Source organism: Euphorbia lathyris, chromosome 7 (genome assembly GCF_963576675.1).
Source record: "Euphorbia lathyris chromosome 7, ddEupLath1.1, whole genome shotgun sequence".
Classification (NCBI taxonomy): Eukaryota; Viridiplantae; Streptophyta; class Magnoliopsida; order Malpighiales; family Euphorbiaceae; genus Euphorbia; species Euphorbia lathyris.
The window spans coordinates 47,699,108-47,713,452 of NC_088916.1; the positions used below are offsets into that span (position 1 = coordinate 47,699,108).

The following is a 14,345-nucleotide window of genomic DNA, read 5'->3' on the forward strand; positions in this document are numbered from 1 at the left end:
ATTGCCAAACATGGTCATAATCTTCACAATGAAAATTCCATATTCAAAAGCTACAACTTTATCTTTAAGGGCATTGTTCTTCTTCATCAACCCTAACATGTCATTCCTTAGCTCAATCCTTAATCTCATCAAATCTTCCTTTATTTCCATCATCTCTAATGTGCTTCTAGTTCAAGTTCCTCTATGTCTTGACTCCAACATGCTCTGACCTAAGTTTCACTTGTGGCACTCAAAGTTTGAGTAACACACCATCCCAAAAGACTCTCACACTCATTATCCCTGCAACAATAGTATAACCTATTTGGGTTCGTTGCACTATCAGATATCTTGACTTCACAACGTTTCTCACATGAGCAGCCCCTGTTAAAGAACTTTAGGTTATCCCTTGAGCATATTGACATTTTGATCTTCAAGCTTCAAGCCTCAATCAAATCAATCTCACAAAAACCCTTATTTTGACGAATTCATAAATTTGAAGCTGATACAAGATGAATAATTAAAGAAAAATTTAGAGGAATAAGAAGAAGATTATGAATAGAAAATAGACTTTCAGAAATTTACCTTTAATTTCGGAGTAAGACGTTCAATGTAGAAGACGAGAGAGGAGAAGTCATTGATTTCAACTCTTCCACTTGAAGTACCACACAAGAAGAAAAAGAAGAAAAGTTGCAGCATACCATATAAGAGGAAAAATAAGAAGAGCAACAATAACGCAAGGAAGAAGAAGAAGAACAGAAACGTGAAAACAAAGAGGAAGGCCAAAAACGCGAAGAAGGAAATGTTTCGTGAAAGAATTGTGTTTGAGTTTGATATATTAAAAGGAATGGTAAATTTGATATTATAATTGTTTTCAATATATTATTAACTAAAAAATTGGATGACTAACAGATAATCTAACGTGGGGACTAAAGCGTTCAACGGTAAGAAAATTTGGGTTTTTCATAATGTGTTTCTAAAAATAGAGTTGAGTAAAAAGTTCCAATTTGATTAGTGTAAAAAATGGTTTGTAGTTGACAGGTTGGAGAAGCAAAAGCAAATGCAATCTTGATAGGTGGAAGTTGCTGATTTGTCAGAATTTGAGTTATACCCCCCAAATAGGCGCTATCCATCCCTCTCCTCTCAAACTTGATCAACAATGCACAATCAACCTGTCAATCCCCTTCCCTTACTTTCTTTCACTTTGTCACCCCCGCATCAACCAGGAACTAGAGGAGAATGGCCGCTGCATCTTCATGGAACCTTATGTTCACTCCAATTAAACCATCTCCTTCCTCTCTCTTCTGGAAATTCTCTCTCCCCTCCCTTTCCGCTGCGGCGAACTTCCATACCCGCCAACACAGAGCAGCAGAAAGACTTGTAGTTTTTTCCGCCTTTTTGGACGCCAAACCAACCGTTCTTGTCTCCGAGAAGCTCGGTGATGCTGGCCTTGAGCTTCTCAAAACATTTGCCAACGTTGATTGCTCATATAACCTCAGTCCGGAGGAATTGTGCACTAAGATCTCACTCTGTGACGCTTTGATTGTCAGGAGTGGGACCAAAGTTACGCGTGAGGTCTTTGAACGCTCTGGTGGAAGGCTTAAGGTTGTAGGTCGAGCTGGAGTTGGAATTGATAATGTGGATTTGTCCGCAGCCACTGAACATGGCTGTTTGGTTGTCAATGCGCCATCTTCCAACACCATTGCAGCTGCGGAGCATGCCATTGCGTTGCTTACTTCCATGGCCAGGAATGTAGCGCAAGCTGATGCATCACTTAAATCTGGTTTGTGCTAGTTGCTTCGTTCTTTCTTCGTGTTTTTATTTGGGCATTTAATCGAGCAACTAGCGCACAATTAGTGATGAATTAATTTTTCCCACAGCTACTGTTCAATTATATCTTCTTTCTTTGTCTTTTGTTCCTTAGCAAAGAAGTATAGCTCTGCTATAAAAATCGGCATAGTCTGCTGATGATGAGTTTCCAGCATTTCTGTTTTTTCAAACAAAAGCACTAATTGATTGATTTTGGAATTGAAATTGGAACGAAAATGAAATTATCTTGTACATCCTGTTTGGTGTTCAGATGATAGAATTCCAACTTTAGCATTTTTATAGATTATAGTATGGTTGATAAATGGATGTTTTTTTCACAATTTTTCATTATATGTTGATTCATGGTACAAACAACAACAACTTGTATCTTTTGGATGTCCCATATATTGGCATTATGATAGCCTGACCTGGGCAATAGGCTTAACAAGCTGCTGCTCAAAGTTTTGCTCCTTTTGTTAGACCTACAAAAACAAATTCCTTATATATGGGCGGGGAGAGAGAGATCCCAAAATGTTTTCTAACGTTAGTGGCTTCAGGTACCTTATTTTTTCTTAGTGGCATTTGTTTTCAGTTTGTATCTTTTACTTCAAGAAAGGAAAAATTAATTTAATTCTATTCTATATCAAATCATTCCAATTAATATTCAAGTCTAACTCCATTTACAATCTGTAAACAAATGGCTAATTCGTCACAAAATGTACCTCAAAAGGGAGGATTGCCTCACATATTAAAGCAACTATACAGCTCCCTCAATGCAGGATATCTAACACCATCTATTTTTCTGTAATGAAATTTGTTAGTTGTTAAGAAAGAGAACATGTGCGAGTAGGCTCACAAAAGACAGATCATAGAATTAGTAAAGTTATTGGAATTAATACTGTCTAGACTAGGAAAAGTAAAGTTCATATTCTGTGGCAAAACTTGAAAATATTAACAGCAAGTTTGTGTCCACAGTTAATTCCAGATCAACCATTTCTTAGTTTCTCTGTATTATAACTTCTCCATCTCAAATATGTAAGACACTAAAATATAGTTAAACTTGCCAGAAAGTCGTTGTTTCCATGGCCGTGTGTTTACTAAATGGGAAAAGATGCATAAACACAAAAATCAGTCAAGGCAACATTGAAGCTTCTTTGCTTTACCTTGTACTGCAATCTCTTTCTTCTTTCTCTTATTTTCTTTGCTTCTCAATCCTAGAAAATATATGTTGTTTCTTTGGTAAGTGTCATGGAACAACTTAACTAAAAGTTTAAGCTGATGGTTAAAGACTCAATTCATATTAACATGTGACAGTAAACAAGTTACAAAAGTGGTTTTTGTTAGGAAAGGGGAAAGAATTTCCTTTTTTGGCTTAAAACAAAAATTGAGATGGTATCTGCGTCAACTTTTTTCATTGTGTTCAAGTCTAATCTATCTAAAAGCTGAGCAATTAAAATAACATTAAGGTCGTGACTTCAACTCTAACCAATAAGCTCAGGAGTACACAAACTTAAACTGCTAATAATTATCTATCTGCTAATAATTGAAATGTTTTTCTATTCATTTCAATGGAGAAAAGATTCCTATTTATTTCAGTGAACCTAATTAACTAAATTAGTAACATGATGTTGATTTTTCCAAGTTTTGCCAGAGAAGTAGGACTTAACTTTTCCAAGTCTAGACAATCTCTTCATTTTAATGGACAGCAGTTTCTATGATCTTTTTTTCTTGAATCCACTCGTACATATTTTCTCACAACTTGCAAAATATAGCTACTGAGAAATATATTGTCGATGGAAGGAGACTTCATTGTAATTGGAGTATTGTCTCGTGATTTGATATTGAACAGTACTAAATTGAAAAAAAAAATGTTTTCTCTCATGAAAACATGATACATCTCTAGATGGAATTTACAGGCAATTGGCAGAGGAGCAAGTATATAGGGGTGTCACTTGTGGGGAAAACACTTGTTGTAATAGGTTTTGGGAAGGTTGGATCAGAAGTTTCTAGGCGTGCAAAGGGTCTTGGCATGCATGTAATCGCACATGATCCGTATGCCCCTGTAGACCGTGCCCATGCAGTAGGCGTGGAGTTGGTGAGCTTTGAAGAAGCAATATCATCAGCTGATTTCATCTCCCTGCATATGCCTCTTACCCTTGCTACATTAAAAATGTTCAATGATGAGACTTTCTCAAAGATGAAGAGAGGAGTCCGAATTGTTAATGTTGCTCGTGGTGCAGTCATTGATGAGGAGGCTCTGGTTAGGGCTCTGGATTCCGGGATTGTTGCTCAGGTCCTTGTTCTGTAGACATTTTTACAGCCACTTTTACTATTAGACTTGTAACAAATATGGCATTTGCACAGGCTGCTCTTGATGTCTTCACGGAGGAGCCTCCACCACAAGACAGCAAGTTGGTGCAGCATGAAAATGTGAATGTTACTCCTCATCTTGGTGCCAGCACTACAGAGGCACAGGTGAGCTGATCCATGTATTTTGACTATCTAGCTATGCTCTAGTTACTTATTTATCTTCTTCAGGAAGGTGTAGCCATTGAAGTAGCAGAAGCTGTTGTCGGGGCTTTGAAAGGAGAGCTTGCTGCCACTGCAGTAAATGCACCTGTGGTTCCTGCTGAGGTAGCTTCCTTTACTCTTTTTATTCTTAAACAAAGGTCCAACTCACCTCAAAAGTACTCAAGGAGGAGGTTTAATAGGAAAACTAATTTTGAGTACCATGGCTCAGGGAAGGTTTGACTCATATATTTAAGGAGCCGTACAGCTTCCTAATTTAGCAATGTGGGATATTTAACAATTCTACATGCATATTTATATATAAAATAGTAATATGGAATTCTTTCTATTCTTTTCAGCTAAATTTAGTAATGGCATTTGAAACAAACAAATCTTTTTGCACATGCCTACCAAATTTGTCTCGCTAGAAAAACTCCTTGAATTCTATGTTGTACTGAAACGGACATCTGGACGTTATTTCTAAAACATAGCCAGGAAAGGGAGATGAACACTAAACTCAAACGGAAGTGGACATGAAATGCAGAAACGCTACTAAAGAGTAGTTTCTGTGTAACAAACCACTGCTCTTCTGCTCTCTATTTTTGTCTTGGAGTTGATTTCAAACTTGTTTCATGTTCAGTTACCTATTTTACATAGTGACTAGTAAATTCCCTTCTCAATTTTACTTTCCCCATGATTGTAGGTTCTTTCAGAGCTTGCACCATATATTGCTCTAGCAGAAAAACTAGGAAGGCTTGCTGTGCAACTGGTTGCAGGTGGAAGTGGTGTGACATCTGTAAAGGTGACTTATGCCTCTACTAGGCGTCCAGATGATGTCGCTACTCGACTGCTTCGAGCAATGGTTACAAAGGGTTTAATGGAGCCTATCTCCAGTGTTTTTATAAACCTGGTAAATGCTGACTTCATTGCTAAACAGAGAGGAATGAAGATAGCAGAAGAGCTTATAATGCTAGATGGTTCACCAGAAAATCCGCTTGAGTTTATCCAAGTTCAAATAGCTAATGTGGAATCTAAATTTGGCACTGCGATGTCCGAGTATGGTGAGATCAAAGTTGAGGGAAGAGTGAAAGATGGGAAATCCCATCTCACCAAGGTAGGATCATTTGGTGTTGACGTGAGCTTGGAAGGCAGCCTTATATTGTGCAGGCAGATAGATCAACCGGGTATTATAGGAAAAGTAGGCAGTATTCTCGGTGATGAGAATGTAAATGTTAGTTTCATGACTGTTGGAAGGATTGCTCCACGAAAACAAGCAGTTATGACCATTGGTGTAGACGAGGAACCCAGCAAGGATGCGCTTAAGAGAATTGGGGAAATACCAGCCGTTGAAGAATTTGTTTTTCTCAAGTTATAGTAATGCAGTAAATATGTAAGGGACTGGTAAAAATATAACACCTACATATTGTGGGTTTTGGTTCAAATCTAATACTTCGGTCTCACTGCTTTAAAACGCACTTATATATACTGAAAACACATCTTACTAATATCCCCATCACCTCCTCTTCATTTTCGATGTAATGTTCAATTCATTCTACCCTATCATCATCCATTTTCCACATAATATTCAATTAATTCTACCTCATTATCATTCCTTAGCACTAAAAAGTTCATGCTCTTACTTGTCAGATTTAGGATTCAATTTTCCACTCATCATAATTTACCCCTTATTCATAGGCAATAGGCAATATGTAAATTAGTTTACCTGGGCTTGGAAGAAATTATGCTACCTTACCTTAACTTTATGTAACCAAAAAACAAATTTGAATTCGACTTTTTCTTAATCTCTGTTTATATTTTTCTGTATTTACAATATTATGATGTACTGTTTCAGTTCGTTCAAGCCCCTCGTATGTTTCTTTCAGGAATCTGATTTGGCTTTGTTTGCAGCTGTGGATTAAACTTGCAACTTGGCAAGTATTATGTTTTAGTTTCATCTGTCAATCAAGAGGTGGAACATTTTGAAGGATGGGCACAAGCAGAAAACTTGGGCCTAATTTTGCGTCTCTGGAAAACACATCTGGTTCCAATCTCCATATAGGTAAATTGGGCTTTTACTGGAATTCCTAAGGCCAAGTTCTTGTGGGCCTTGCCAAAACTTAGAAGCCTGCTAAGCACACACTTCCCTTGCTGGGGAAGGACTGCAGATGTATCTTTGTGATTAGCTTTTCAATATAGAAAATGCACTTTTCTAGTAGGCAATTGCCTGCTTGAAGACAACAAATTGTCACGTGTCCACCCGTCTGAGACCCTGAGCCATGAAGAAAAGTAGGAGTAGCCACCGCACAGGTTACGTGTCTTAAACTTGAACTACCATCCAAAATGAACTATGATATATATTGATTGATAGCTTAATAAGGTAGCTTCAGCCTATAGGTGTTAAAGAAGCAAGAAGAAGGAATATTAAAAAACAGCAAATATGAACGCACAAGTATTTAAATGAGTCCATTTCCTGAATTGGCAAGTTTAAGAATTTACGTTTTAGCAATAATTGTGATTGTGATTGTGATTGTGCTTGTGCTTGTGTTTGGCAGGGAAATGAAAGGATTAATGAAGAAGGTGCAGTGGAGACGGTAGATTACAGGTCAGAAGCAGGGCAAGAAGATCCTACAAAGGAGAAGGTGGGGGTGGTTCACCTTCGTCCTAAAAATAGGGAGGAACCAGGCATATTGGCTAAAACGACAGCTGCAGTGACAAACACCTTAAAGTCTGCAAAGGATGCAATAGTGGGGAAGAGCAAGGATAAGGATAGTACAACCAAATGATCACTTGAGAATAGATAGATAGATAGATAGGAGTATGTTGGTTACAAGTATGAGAAATAAAGACAGATAATGAATGTTTTATATGTTACGTTATTGAAAGTTGTGATGCCTGCCTTGGATATTTATATTTCCTACTCTTCTCCTCTCAGCTAGAAGTAACATAGACCATTAAGAGATGTAATTTAGTATGGATTTTTCTAGTGTTTTGGCCTTTATAATACTATGATACAAGTATTGGTTAGCAATTATTCAATCTTTAAACAACTTACTATTGACACCAATAAAAGCTCTAAAAGCTGTAAGTTAATTTGCACTTAGAATAAATATTCCTATTTATTAGGTATTAGTTGGATAAGTGTTGAAGATTTGTTTTCTGTATGTATTGTTGTTAGTGGTCCAATTATAATTTATCTGAGTTTCTCTTTCGTCTTTGGCGGCTATTTAAACCACTTTTTTTTTATCAAATAATTAAGTTGTTTATTCAATATTTTCTAACAATAACTTGGTATCAGTAATCTCACTGGAGGCTGAGATACTAAAAAAAAAACAGCAGTTCTTTTAGTGATTTCAAACAGAAGTAGAAGAGAAATGATGCATGGAGATAAAAATTTCATCCAACCATCTATCCTGTTAATAGAAAATCTTTTTGAAGACCATGAAATAACTCCTGAATTCATTAAGAAGACATCTATAGGTGCTTTTTCTATCATCAATCAGTGAATGCAAGAAACTCTTTTAGTTTCACTTTTCTTATAGAATATTCTATAATTCACTGTCGTTTTCACATATCTATATAGGTTTGTAGCGATGGCGAACTGATAACAAACATCATATCAGGTCTCTGCAACTATGTAGGTTCGTAACAATTAATTGAACTGACAACAAAGATCATATCAGGTCTTATGGTTGTGAGGTATATGGGATTTCCTACTATTTGTTTGAAGTATGTCTCTATTACGGGATTACAAACAACATTACTAACCTTCATACCAAAACGTTTACTAACCTCCATACCAAAACGTTTGAGAACATTCAATGCTTTTTTTTTTTTTTTTGACAGATATATATGTCGCTTCGTTGTTTGTAAAACCTCTATGCCAAGAAAAAATTTGATACCCTCTTCATCAAATTCCCTTTAACATATAATTTTTAAATTCACACATCTTCATCATCACCAGTATAAATCAAATCATCACGATAATTATTATGGGTTTTAATGAACAAGGTTTGTTCAGTATGGCACCCTTGAATACCTTCACTTAGAAAGTACGTTTCAAGTCTACTGAACTAGGCCCGTGGAGCTTACTTTAATCCGTCCAAGGCCTTGTGCAATTTATAGACTTTCTGTTCACTCCTTTTTTGCACATATCCAATTGGTTGCTCTACATATACATCTTCACTTAATTCTTCATGAAGGAAGGCTAATTTCACGTCAAGCCGGAAGATTTTCCAATTTTTTTGAGATGCTAGAGCGATGAGCATGCGAACTGTATCCATCCTTGTTACTAGGGCCTAAACTTCGGTGTAATCCACTCTTTCTTGTTGCGAATAATCCTTCGCCACTAACCTTGTTTTATATTTGTCCACCTCTCCCAGTTTATTGAAATTTGTCTTAAAAATCCATTTCACTCCGCTTCTTGGCACTTGCAGGCAATTCAATTAGTTTCCATGTTTCATTTCCCTCAATTCCCTTTTATCTTACAGTATAAGAACTTTTTTTAGCCTCTTCAAACCTAATTGGATCGGAAGATGCAATTCGAGCCATGTCACCAGTCATATAATCTTGCAAATAATCTGGAATCTGTCGATTTCTTCGTCCTCTTTTAGTTAAATCTTCTGGGGATGTGTGTCCTCTTTCAGTTAAATCTTCTGAGGATGTGTGTGAAGATGCTGAGGTTGGCTCACCATTCATTGTTTCTGAGCTATGTGAAGATCCTGTGTTTAGTTCACTATTCCTCGTTTCTGAGGTTTCATCGCTGCCTCCTGCATAACTCGCAACGTCATTTTCGATCAAAACGTCAATAATTTCATCAAAAGATTGCCACCATTCACATGTGGTCTCACCTTTCCTTTTCCGAGAACACTCATTTTGGCATTGTTTCCCAATTTTACTGTTTCACAAAACGTCTCATCTAGCTCGCAAAATGCAGCCTTTATTCCACTCATATAGATATGATTGGAACAACCTGAATCAAGAGGGAACCAAATATCCTCTGGATTCATCTCAAAATATACTCTGCCTCTGTAGCTGCCTCTACCCCCGACCTCAACCTCCATGTTTGTCATCCACAGTCACCTTCAAGGCATGTTCCTCGCCATTGCTCCTATGGAAATTCTGTTCATGCACACGATAAGTGAAATTTGCAGTTCATCAATTGTGAATGCATTAATAACATTAGATTCTTCAATTGAGACAACAAATTATCGAACATGAGCTTAAAATATCCAAAATAAAATATCAACTTTTTGCTCCACCAAAAGAACTTTAGGAGAGATAGTGGGGGCACTTCTTATGAAATGGTAAAATTTGGGTTAATAATACATTAAGAGTCCTCCAACTTGGTAAAAAAAAGTTGATTGACCTACAATTTACAGAGTGTCTTGTTAATCTCTTGAATTTGATTAAAGTGGTATGATTAACTTCTTAAAGTCCCTAGCACAAACAAAATTGGTTTTGGACAAATTGCATTGTATAAGTTCAATGGTCAATTCATTACAGTAAAATTCAAAAGATTAATAAATCATTTTAAATAAATTACGATAATCAACATATTATTTTAAATTAATTTAAAAGGTTAACAAGACATTCTGTAAATTCAAAGCTAATCAACTTTTTTTATTGAACTTCGGTAGCTATGATATATTAAGCCAGTAAAACTTTATAAATCAAATTTGAATGAGTTTTACATCCGAATAAAATTATAGGCTTAATACGCACCCAACCCCCTTAACTTGTAACTTTTTTTCACTTGACCCCTTCAATTTAGGGAACAACCTCTCAACCCCCTCAACTCTCCAAAAACATCACATACAACCCCTTACACCTCTATGTTCGGTCAAAATATTGACCCGTGTAGAAAACGCGCTTGACTGTTGACCACACCAATGCCACGTGTCACTTTTTTATTAAATTTCTCCAAGCGATTTCACCTCGACGGCCACTACCGCCAACCTCAGCACCTCGATAAGGCTGCGACGACAAACAACGACAACATCTCGCGTACAATAATCACTTGGAAAAATTTAATAAAAAAATGACACGTGGCATTAGTGTGGTCAACAGTCAAGCGCGTTTTCTACACGGGTCAATATTTTGACCGAACATAGGGGTGTAAGGGGATGTATGTGATGTTTTTGGAAAGTTGAGGGGGTTGAGAGGTTGTCTCCTAAGTTGAGGGGGCCAGGTGAAAAAAAGTTACAAGTTTAGGGGGTTGGATGTCTATTAAACCTAAAATTATATGTAGTAATTTAAAATTTGTATAACACAATCCACAAAACAGTAGGCTTATTTATATCCAAAAACAGACGTAAGAAGGTATAAGGGTGGTGATGCACCTTTTGCAATAAAAAATTACTTAGGAGGGGTTTGTTTTAAGGGTTTCAGAAAAAGGTAAGAAAAAGAGAAGCATCTATTCCGTTTGTTGGTGTTTATTTTATCAATTCAATCATTCTTTTTATCCGTTTTCAGTTTTGGGTTTACCCCTAACTCCTCTAATCTCATTCCACCCAACCCCCCAAGGTTTTCCATTCCCTTTCCCCTTTCTTACTAACTCGAAAATTTACTCTCCTTGTAAAATTCTACTTTAGTCTATATTTTAATTTTAATTTTTTATTTAATTGATATATTTATTTACTTTTACTTCTTTTATCCTTGGATTAATTTCACTTTTCATTATTTTACTTATATATTTTTTATTTTTTTCCATAAAATAGATTTTTAACTAAATTTTTCTTTTTTATTTTTTTTAATTGAAAGGTTGGTTACCGAGGAGAGAAGCGAGAGCAGCTAGTCCCAATTAGGTTTCCTAGACTACAGTAAAACCTCTATAAATTAATAATGTTGGGACCATTGTAGACACCGAGTCGGAGGACCTGTGACGAAAACCTGAAAACAAGATGGTTGAAGCGATTGATTCCGGAAGTTTCGAAAAAAATAAAATAAATAAGTTACAGTGGGTCGCTGTTGTGATGTGCGTAGTGCGAGTGCTTAGCGGCAGCCGACGCTCGTTCGACGACGCAAAGCGCGCGCTCGACCACGGGGCGTGTGCGTCCGGCAGCGCGAAACACACGTTCGGCGGTCACAACGCGTGGACGCCCGACGACGCGGAACGCAAGCCCGACGGTCACGACACGTGGACACCCGACGGCGCGGAATATGAGCTCGACGGCCGCGGGGCATGCACGCCCGACAGTGCGAGACGCGCCCCGGCGGCCGTTGGGCGAGCGCCCAACCGCGTCGGGCGGACGCCCAACGACAGTTGGGCGCGCGCGCCCAACCTCGCGTTGGGCGCTCGCCCAACGCTGTTGGGCGACCGCCCAACAATCGTTGGGCGATCGCCCAACAATGTTGGGCGGTAGCCCAACGCAAGGTTGGGCGGCCGCCCAACATGCTTTGGGCGGCCGCCCAACCCTTTGGGCGACGCCCGATTTTACTCGGGCGTCGCCCATTGGTCCGGGGACCCGTTTGCCTATAAAAGGCACGGATCCCCATGCATTCAGGGAGGAGAATTTTGGAGCCTTTCTCACTCTAAACATTTTTAGAGAGAGAAAATGATTTTTTTTTAGAAAAATATTTTTTTTCTCAAAAATTCCGAATTTTCCAAAGTTAAATTTTTACTAAAAAACACAAAAAAACCGGAAAATCACGACTCGTGGAATCAATCGGCTTCGACTGTCAGATACCGAACTTGAGGTATTATCCGAGGACTAGACTCGTTTTATTTTATTTAATTTATTTCTTTTCCTTTATTTATTTTTATGTTATAATTTTATTTATTTTATCATTTATTTATTTATCACGTTTTATTTAATTTTTCGTATTTATTTAATTCCCGTCTCGTGTTGAATAAAATTCGGTTTTGCTTTAAAATAAAAAACCTCGTTTTGATATCCCAATACGAACCGTGGTCCGATAAAAAGATAGTTCGGGTGTTAGAAACGTTGTAATTATAAGTTTTAATTTAAAAGAATTTCCGAATAATGTTTTAAAATAAAAACGTTGTTTTAGGAATTTCCGTTATTGACTATGATCCATTTTTTGTAGTTCGGAAATCCAAAACGATTGAATTAGACTTAATTTAAAGTTTTTGAATAAATCTGGAAACAATTGGAGTGCTGCTGTAATTTTCCGTTTCTGTCACTAATTGCTGTTGACCGACGGAGTTTTCGTCGGTAAATCTGCCAAAACGTAAAAAATGCCATTTCAGTCCATTTTTCTTAACTTTTAAGCTTTTAATCCTTAATATATATATGTATAGTTATGTAATATATATTTTCAAATCATTTTAGATATTTAGTGTATATAATTATTTAGGATGTTTGTATATCATTTTTTATTCAATTTTTTAAGCATAGGTATATGTATATATATATTCTTATTTTTTATTCATTTGAGTTATATTAGATTCTATTTTAAAATGTTATTTATTTGGGCATTTTGGGAACTAATTAGTAAGTATTAGTATATAGATATATGTTATTTTTGGTATTTAAAACTATATTAGTTATGTATATATATAGTTTTGGGATATTTGGGTTATGTTATTGTTTATTATATGAAACTATTTTGGATAAATGTTATTTTCTTATCTAGTGAGATTTATTTACTATTTCCACCTCTTTAAAGTATAAATGTATTATATCTAGTATTTTCATATATGTATTATATAGTTTCTTTTTATTAACTTTTATTTTCATATTCTCTTTTTGATTTGAATGTATATATATATGCTTAAATTATTTTCTTTATTCTTTTGGACCATTTATGGGTCCATGTTTCAAATGGGCTTTATTTGGGAGTGAATCTTGATTTAAATGGGTTTATTATTATAATTATAATAGGTAAAGAGTCCATTAAATAAAAGGAGAAAATAAATCACAAAAAGAGAGTTTTCAATTTAATTATTTAAACTAATTAATTTTTAGAGGTTCCTAATGTAAATAAATATAGTTGTTTTGTTAATATTTCAAATCGTTTTCAAAATACCACGTTTTAAAACCTTAATCCGTTCTAAAAGCGGATTAAGTGAACCTTGTAATTAAAATCATTTTCATTGTGAATAATCGAATATTTTGAACCATTTTCTCAAAAGAATTTGTACAAAATAAAATGGACTTGTATGTTTAACCACGTTTTCTTACTAAAGGTTTTTATCTCAAACGTTTTCAAACACTTGAGTCGTTCCAACGGCGATTCGAGTAAACTTCACCAATCGGGGTTTTAAAACGCACCTAAATCATTCCAACGGCGATTAAGGTGCGAACCACGTAAATAAACTCATTTTGGGGGGAAATAAGTTAGCATAGAATAAACACACAGCATGACATTTAAATAAGGTTGTAAATAAATCACTTCTTTCTTCTCCCTTCTCTGTGTATGTATAATATAAATGGGTGATTCTTTACTAATGTGGCTTTTCAATAATATATGCTCAAAACGGTTTCCAAAAAGAGAAAGAAAAGGTTTCAAATGAATTTTAAACTTAAAGAAGTATACGATTAGTCCGTTATCGCCTAACATGCTGAGTAGGAGGCCGGTGGTTCATAATCGGGCGATGTCGGGGTGCCTAGTAGCCTTTCTCCGGAAAGGAGCTAGCCTTCTCGGCTCGTACCTAAGTTTCCCGAACCCACATCGGTGTTCATTTTCCCATTCGTGGGTGGCGACTCTTCCATATCTCCGAGCTCCGGTCCTGCCGAGCAGCTTGATTCCACGATTGGTTGCTTTCGGCGCCAATCACCGCTTACGTCGCCATGAGGTGTCCACCCCCCGGTCCGCCCTGGAGATTAGGCCGCGGCACCTCGTCTAACAAGTGGCGACTCTGCTGGGGAAGCGAGAAATTTGATTCCGGAAGGCGTGTATTAAGCCCTTAACGGGAACGGATCGTTTTACTTCTTTTCGTATGCATTCATGTGCATTATTGCAAACCCTTTGGGTAATTTCCACGAAACCTCTAGCGAGAGTCCATTCGTCGCTCGAAAGAGGCTAGTGTAAGTTCCCCCTTACAGTAAGGCGCCAAAGGGTCCCCATCCATTCGTTAGGGGCGAATTTGT

General features: G+C 36.8%; 1 protein-coding gene across 3 annotated transcripts; it reads left to right on the forward strand.

Annotated features, from left to right (window-relative positions):
* The first annotated feature begins 1,110 nt into the window (after positions 1-1,110).
* LOC136235378 (D-3-phosphoglycerate dehydrogenase 3, chloroplastic-like) lies at positions 1,111-7,324 on the forward strand. Of its 3 annotated transcripts, XM_066025027.1 has the most exons (7): positions 1,624-1,759; positions 2,266-2,342; positions 3,702-4,078; positions 4,150-4,260; positions 4,324-4,419; positions 4,997-6,742; positions 6,846-7,324. In XM_066025027.1, the coding sequence occupies exons 2-6, from the start codon at positions 2,291-2,293 to the stop codon at positions 5,666-5,668; spliced, it is 1,308 nt and encodes a 435-aa protein (XP_065881099.1). In that variant the 5' UTR covers positions 1,624-1,759; positions 2,266-2,290; the 3' UTR covers positions 5,669-6,742; positions 6,846-7,324. The 3 variants fall into 3 exon arrangements, with proteins under 3 accessions (XP_065881098.1, XP_065881097.1, XP_065881099.1); XM_066025026.1 differs by lacking the exon at positions 2,266-2,342 and having other exon boundaries at positions 1,111-1,759; positions 4,997-6,771; XM_066025025.1 differs by lacking the exon at positions 2,266-2,342 and having other exon boundaries at positions 1,111-1,759.
* The last annotated feature ends 7,021 nt before the right edge of the window (positions 7,325-14,345 follow it).